Source organism: Chiloscyllium plagiosum, chromosome 4 (assembly GCF_004010195.1).
Source record: "Chiloscyllium plagiosum isolate BGI_BamShark_2017 chromosome 4, ASM401019v2, whole genome shotgun sequence".
Taxonomy (NCBI): Eukaryota; Metazoa; Chordata; class Chondrichthyes; order Orectolobiformes; family Hemiscylliidae; genus Chiloscyllium; species Chiloscyllium plagiosum.
Window position 1 is genome coordinate 18,296,674 of NC_057713.1, and position 8,172 is coordinate 18,304,845.

The window sequence follows — 8,172 nt, forward strand, 5'->3', positions numbered from 1 at the left end:
TGTCTGTTCAGCAGGTTGGCTATTGTTTCTCTGGCTTGGGTTTTGTCGATAGAGGTGAACAGTGCCATTACATCGAATGAGACCATAGTTTCTTCTTGTCTATGTGTATATTTCTGATGATGTCCAAGAATTCCGGTGTTGACTGTATAGAGTGGCTGGATCCGCTGATCAGGTGTTTCAGTTTCTGCTGTAGTTCTTTAGCCAGTTTGTGTGATGGTGTCCCTGGTAGTGATACTATGGGTCTGAGTGGGATGTCTGGTTTGTGCACTTTCGATAACCTCTATAGAGGTTTTTCATAGTGTGGGGTTGCAGAGGAACTGTTGCATTATAGCAGAATGACCTGTAATTAGAGAGTTAATTACATGGCTCAAGGATTAGTGAGAGAAACAACTTTTGATTCATAACGCACTAGCAGGAGTACTAACGGAGTTGGGAATGGTATTGGTGGATGTTCTTCACCTGAACCTGTGTGTAACTGGGGCAGCAAAGAGGACTTTAAAGTAAATAGTTGGGGAAATAGGTCACATGAGGAAATATGCTGTAAGTTAAAGGGCTAGATCCATGCAAGAGAACAAGTTAATATTCATTAAAGATTGGCAAGAAGGAACAGAGTGTACAAGCTTAAGAATGTGCCAGAAGTTTGGATAGAGGTGAGAAATAGCAATGCATTAGTTGAGAATCATGCATTAGATCTCGGGTCTCATAACAGTGTATTGTAAGACAGAGCTCAAAAAGAAATAACAGGGATTTGTAAGGAAGTTACATCAATAATCATGGGTGATTTTATTCTGAGCATAGTTCAGACAATTATATCAGCAAAAGTAGCCTGAAAGATGAGTTTTAGGATTTTAGAACAGTTCTTAGAGCAGCACATTCTAGAGACAACTAGGCAGGAGGCTATTCTAGACTTGTATGCGTGCAAGTGAAGAAATCTCTAGGTAGCAATGATCATAATGTGATTGAATTTTGCATTACATTTGAGGGAGAGAGGGCAAGTGGTGTTTCAAATTTAAATAAAGAGTATGAGGTCAGAGTTAGCCAAAATGAACTGAGAGAATAAGGGTGTACTGTTAATATCTCTGGACTATTAATCTGGAACTCCAGACTAATGTTTTGAGGATGTGGATTTGAATTCAGCTATGATAATGGTGATGTTTGAATTAATTAAAATTATGAAATAAAAGCTAAACTAATGCTGACATTGTAAAAACCTTTGGTTTACTAATGTCCTTCAGGGAAGGAAACTGCTGTCCTTACCTGGTCTGGCCTACATGTGACCCAACAGCCACTGCAATGTAATTGATTCTTAACTACCCTCTGGGCACTTAGGGATAATTAGAATGAATGAATTATAAAAAGGTAAAATGGTAGGACATTTATTTCACTGTGCCCAGCAAATATATATTCCACTGAAAAAAACTCTAGAAGAAGCATGCAGTACTTGTGGCTCACGAAGGAAGTTAAGGATAGTGTGAAATTGAAATAAAAAGCAAACCATGGAGACTAGAGGTAGGTCAGAAGATTGGAAAGAGCTTAGAAATCAGTAGAGAATTACAGGAAAACAAGGAAAGAATTATGCTGGCTAGAAATGCAAACAAAAATCTGGGAGTTTCTAGTATTTAAAAGGAAAAGCAAACCCTTGAAGAGAGAAGATGTGAAGGTGCCAGTGTTGGGCTGGGGTGTACAAAGTTAAAAATCACACAACACCAGGTTTTAGTCCAACAGGTTTAATTGGAAGCAATAGCTTTCAGAGCACTGCTCCTTCATCAGGTAGTTGTGACACCTGATGAAAGAGCCACAACCATCTGATGAAGGAGCGTCGCTCCAAAAGCTAGTGCTTTCAATTAAACCTGTTGGACTATAACCTGATGTTGTGTGATTATTTTAACCTTGAAGAGAGAGACTGATTAGTTAACAATGGGAAATGAGGAAATGGAAGAATGTTGAATAAGTATTTGTATCTGTCGTCACTGTGGAAGGTACAAAAATCATTCAAACTATACTTGGAAATTAAGAAGCAAATGGGAGGGAGGAACTAAAAACAATCTCAATCACTCAGGAAAAATGTACTGAGAAAACTATTAGAACTAAAGGTTAACATTCCCTGGACCTGATGGCCTTCATTGTAGTCTCTTTAAAAAATTTCTATAGAGGTAGTTGATTCATAATTGTAATCCTCCAAAATTCATCAGATTCTGCAAAGGTCCCAGCAGACTGGGAAATCACAAATGTAACATCTCACGACAGGAGGGATAGTAAAAGCAGAAAACTATAAGCCAGTTAGCATATCTGTCTTAGGGAAAATGCTAGATTATTATCTCCATTATTAAGGAGGTAATAGCAAGATTCTTAGAAAGTCATAGTGTAATCAGGCAGAGTTTTGTGAAAACAAAATCATGTTTCAGTAATGTATTGGGGTTTTTTTGAAGTAACTATAAAAGGGAACCTTTAGATGTAGTGTTCTTGGATTTCCAAAAGGCATTTGATGTAACATCAAAAGTTACTTTACAAACTAAGAGCTTATGATGTAGGGAGTATCATTTTAACATGGAGAGAAGATTAATTAGCTAACAGGAAGGAGAAAAAGTACAGTAATTTTTAGATTGGCAAGCTGTTACGAACTGAGTACCAGTGAGGAATCAGTGTTGGGGCCTCAACTACTTATAATCAACATCAATGGACTTGAAGGGACTGGATGAATAGCGACTGAATTTGCTGATGTCACAAAGTTCCATAAGCAACTAAGTTGTCAAGATGACATAAAATTAGTCCATAAAGGAATTTATATAGGTTAAGTGATTGAACAAAAAAGAATTAGCAGATGCGTATAACATAGGAAAATGTTATTTTGTCCATGTTAACAATACAAAACAACTGCATAATATTTGAATGCAGAGAGACTGCACAACTGATTAGCTAAGAGGGATCTGGGTGTCCTAATAAATAAAGAATAAAAGATTGTGCAGCAGAGGATTAAAAAGGCAAATTGAATGGTGATCTTTTTTTGCCGGGGTAACTGAAAATGAAAGTAAGGAAACTATGCTACAGTTTTATAGAATGTTAGCAAGACCACATCTGGAGTACCGTGTACACTTCTGATCTCCTTACTTAAGAATATAATTCAACAGGAAATAATTCAGAGAAGGTTCACTTGTGATGAGTAAGTTGGGGCTATACCCATTGCAATTTTGAAAAATGAGCAGTCATCTGATTGAATCATGCAAGTTCCTGAGGGGCTTTGGCAGGGTGAATATTGACAGAACATTTCCCTTTGTGAACAGTCTAGAACCAGGGGGACACTGTTCCAAAGTAAAGAATCTTCATTTAGGATTTAGGTAAGAAGAATTTTGATCTGCCATAGGGTGTTTGGTGTGTGGAATTCTCTCCTCCAGAGACTAATGGAAACTGGGTCATTGAATATGTTCGAGGATAGTTCAAGGGTGGCACTGTGACACAATGGTTGGCACTGGTGTCTCACAGACCCAGGTTCAATCCCACCTGGGGTGACTGTCTGTGTGGAGTTTGCATGTTTTCCCTGTGTCTGCGCAAGATTCCACAGGATGCTTTGGTTTTCTCCTCCAATCCAAAGATGTGTAGGTTAGGTGGATTGGCCATGATTGCTCATTGTGTCCAGGAGTGTGCAGGTTAGTTTGACTGGCCATGCAAAACTGCCCCATGTGCAGGTTAAATGGGTGAGGCATGGAAAAAAATGCTTGGGTGGGAGATTGGGTCTGCGTGGGGTCTCTTCGTGAGTTGGGGGGGGGGGGGGGGGGGGGGCTTGGCTCAGACGTATTGGGCTAAATGGCTTATAGGGATGCTATGATAAGCTAAGTATATATTTGATCCACAAGAGAGTTGGGCAGACAAAAAATGAATTTGAGCAATCGGTTCAGACATGATTTCATCAGGCTCAAGGAACCAAATGGCCTACTCCTGCTTCAGTATTTGTTTGTGAGAGATTGGCTATATTGTTGTTATGCTGTATAGTGCTATATGCTGCAAAAACCCTGAATGTCAGTTACTGTTTAGAATGGACAGCCAATCTCAAACTGATTTGCTCCAGTGTATGAATTTCTATTCCCTTTGGACAACATAGAATGTAGAACAATTCAGAGCAGAACAGGCCCTTCAGCCATCGATGTTGCGCTGATCTGTAAACTAATCCCATCATCCAACACTATCCCATCATCATCCATTTGCTTGTCTAAGGACTGTTTAAATGCCCCTAATGTGGCTGAGTAAACTACAATGGCAGGCAGGGCATTCCATGCCTTTACTACTCTCTGAATAAAGAACCTGCCTCTGACATCTGTCTTAAATCTATCACCCCTCAATATGCAGCTATGCCCCCTCGTACAAGCAGACATCATCATCCTCGGAAAAAGACTCTCATTGTCCACCCTATCTAATCCGCTGATATGTAATATTCAAAGAACATCAAGAGATTATAATCCTAAATTACATTATGACACAAACTATCAAAAGATGTTTTGCCTCTATCAATATCTTCTTGGCAGATGGAAGGAAGGTCAACCAAATAACCTACTCGTGCCCTTGTTAATGATGGTTTCCATTGGCTACCAATGTGAGAAAGCAGCCATATCTATCACTGTGGCTATACAACCAGCAGGCTCTTAATTATTCTCCAAATGACAAGGCTAAGATCAATAACAATTTGTAAGAATCACATGTCTCCTGCTGGTGTTTTGTAACTCCTTCCTGGAATCACAGAAGAGTGTTCAGTAAAGTCACAATACTGATTAAAATATTAATATAACTGATGCTTGAAAATTAATGAGCTTAAATTATCTTTGCTCTCATCATTCTAGTGGGAAAAGAAGTAACTACTTTGACAAAGGGCTGCATTGAAAATTCGAAGTGTACTGGAACCGTCAGTGTCGTAATCGTCAGTGCTGGGACTAACTGCTGTGATAAGGACCTATGCAATGTGAATGGTTCAGTTACTTTCCATGAAAACAAATTGATGCTTACAGCTTGTGCAAGTCTCATTTGGCTAATCCTCAAGCTGATAAACTAGTTTGGGCTTTTAACATGTAGAATGCAGCTTTTGCTTACACTGATCTAATTACAAACCAGCTTACTAATTTTACTTAGAACAAAAATCCACGAACAAAAGTTAGCTGATGCATTTTGAAGTTTCTAACTTTGCATTCATGCCATGATTTACTATAGTGATCCCATATTGATCAAAATGCAATCAAATGATACCACATGCTTACTATCCTGTCACTCAAAAAATAGGCAAACCAAATTAATAAAATAACTTAAAGATACTTAAGTATCAAATGAACACTTACCGACTTCATGAACAATGTAACCAATGATTATGGCCAATTTTACTCCATTTGCAACTATTCCATAAGATTAAAGCAAAACTGTTCCATAGGATTAATGTGACCTCCATTAATGTGACCTCCATAGCATAGAGATAAAATTGCTAAAAGTAGTTGTACAACAATAACAAAAAGGGTAGCACAGTGGCCAGCACTGTTGCCTCACAGCACCAAGGACCTGGGTTTGATTCCACCTTTGGGCAACTGTCTGTGTGGGGTTTGCACATTCATACCATGTCTGCATGGGTTTCCTCCCACAATCCAAAGGTGTGCAAGTTAAGTGGATTGGCGATGCTAATTTGCCCATAGTGTCCAGGGATGTGCAGGCTAGTTGGATTGGTCATGATAAATAATGGGTTACAGGGACAGGGTAGGATCTGGGTCTGGGTGGATGCTCTTTGGAGAGTCAGTGTGGACTCGATGGGCCAAATGGCTTGCTTCCTCATAGGGATTATATGAATCATTGGCACAATTAGTTGTCCTCATGTTACTATAGTCACACAATTGCATTCAATTGTAAGGTTAAAAATATCTGTCATGCATTTATGTAATTATTAGAACTGTAATTGGATTCATGTTTGTGAAGAATCTATTTAACTAATTTTACCATATATAATTTGCGCTTCTAATGATGTGAGATAGAATTGGTTATGCTGATGTAAAAGTCTTGCCCACCCCTACCTCTGTAATCTTGTCTAACGTGACAATTCTCTGAGATTTCTGAATTGCTCTAATTTCCCAAATTGAATCAATGCATGATTGACAGTTGTACTTTAGGCTGCCGAGACCCTGAGCTCTGTCATTCCCTTGCTTACCTTTCCATTTGTTTGCTTATGTAGCTTTGATTATCTCCCCCAAAGTCCCTTCATAACAATGGCTTGGTTTCAAATTTTGCTTGATAACATTCTTGCGAAGCACCTTGAATGATGTATTTTGTTGAAGGTGATATATCAATACAAGCTTTTTATTGTGGCAGTAATGAATAAATGTATAATATGAACTTTGAGTGATTTTGTTACTGCAGCATTTGAAAGAGGCAAAGGTTGTTTCACGTCATTCCCTACATCAACTACACACAACGTTTCCTAAGGTGAATACATCTGACCAACAAGATGGTTCATGTATAGGTCGCAAAGGCTACTCACTCGGTGTGGTGAAAATAATAGATGAATACCTTTCAGTGGTCATCACTCCTGAACATGATGATTGACAATCGGATTTGAATAGGATTTATGGTAAAAATAATAATATTAAATTAAATGCACACATAATTTTAAATAGAATTAAGAACTTGATAACAGATAGAACAACTAGTCCAGATGATATCCACCTGAGGGCCCCTTTTTCAATTACAGTTCATTAACCTCCAAAATAATTTATGTGGTCTGATGCACTTTCCATCAATCAAATAAGAGACAAGAGGACCCAGATAAATGTAAGTCTGTTAGTTCGATATCCTTAATAGGAAAAAGGACTAGGGGAATGATAGAGTTTAATTTAGATAAATGTGAAGTATTGCATTTTGTTCGGACTAACCAAGAATTGCTGCATACAATTCCGGACACCCATATTGTTGAGGGGCAAGGATAGGATAAATAGACAAAGCCTTTTCCCTGGGGTGGGGGAGTTCAAAACTACAGGGCATAGGTTTAGGGTGAGACCTAAGGGGCAACTTTTTCACGCACATGTATGGAAAGAGCTGCCAGCGGAAGTGGTGGAGGCTGGTACAATTGCAACATTTAAAAGGCGTTTGGATGAGTATGGGAATAGGAAGGGTTTGGAGGGATATGATCCGGGTGCTGGCAGGTGGGACTAGATTGGGTTGGGATATCTGGTCGGCATGGACGGGTTGGACTGAAGGGTCCGTTTCCATGCTGTACATCTCGATGACTGTATGGCGCAGAAAAGATTTATGAGGATGTTGTCAGGACTGTAAGATTTGAGCCATAGAGAGAGGCTGAATAGGCTGGGGTTTTTTCCTCTTATTAATTAATTTAAAAATACAATTAGATTTGTGAGATTGGAAGTTTGGAATGGGGAAGTAGTAACCTCCCTTTTGAAGGAAGACCATGGTGAATGCCATCTCTGTTCCAGATATTTTTTAATCAACCGGTTCAGGCATGTTATCATGCACCTCTGCAGCAGCTGGGACAAGAACCTGGGCCTCCTGGTGCAAGGTAGGTACACTACCACTGCACTGCAAAAACACTTAACCCATCTCTGTTCCAGATATTTTCCTGCCAACCTACACTGAGATGTTATGATATCCATGTAGAGCAAGTGAGACTTGAACCCAGGACTCTTGGATCAGAGGGAAAGACATTATCACTATGGCACATAAGTCCCTCTACCTACAATTACTGCTCCATCTACCACTTGTGTGTGTTAGCTGTAACACATTAGCACCCATACTTCTTGAGTCAAAGGGACCAAGGCTCAAGTCCCACTCCAGTATTTGAGCACACAAACTAAAGCTGAAATGCTAGTGCAGTATTGTGGGAAAATGTTGGACTGTTGGGATATAAAACACCCACCTGCCTAGTTGGGTGGATGTAAAGGGTCCCATAACATTATTTTGAAGGTGAGTACAGGAGTTATCACGAGTGATTTGGGCCAACATTATCAGAATACCAAAACAGATCATCTTGTTATTATCACATTAGTGCTTGTTGGAGTTTGCTGTGCACAGATTGGCTGATCCAATTCCTACATTACAATAGAGATTATATTTCAAAAGTACAGTTGGTTCTGATATAACGCGATAGATCCGTTCTCGTGTGACATTGCATTATAGAAAAATCATGCAATCGCCACACCA

At 39.2% G+C, this 8,172-nt stretch overlaps 1 protein-coding gene across 2 annotated transcripts in view; it reads left to right on the top strand.

Moving 5' to 3' along the window:
- Window positions 1-5,552, top strand: part of LOC122548887 (prostate stem cell antigen-like) — a 52,951-nt gene extending 47,399 nt beyond the window's left edge. For both annotated transcript variants that reach the window (XM_043687795.1, XM_043687793.1), the window contains one exon: window positions 4,830-5,552. In XM_043687795.1, coding sequence (XP_043543730.1) covers window positions 4,830-5,038 — 209 coding nt within the window. In that variant the 3' untranslated portion in view covers window positions 5,039-5,552. The remainder of the gene's footprint in view (window positions 1-4,829) is intronic.
- The last annotated feature ends 2,620 nt before the right edge of the window (window positions 5,553-8,172 follow it).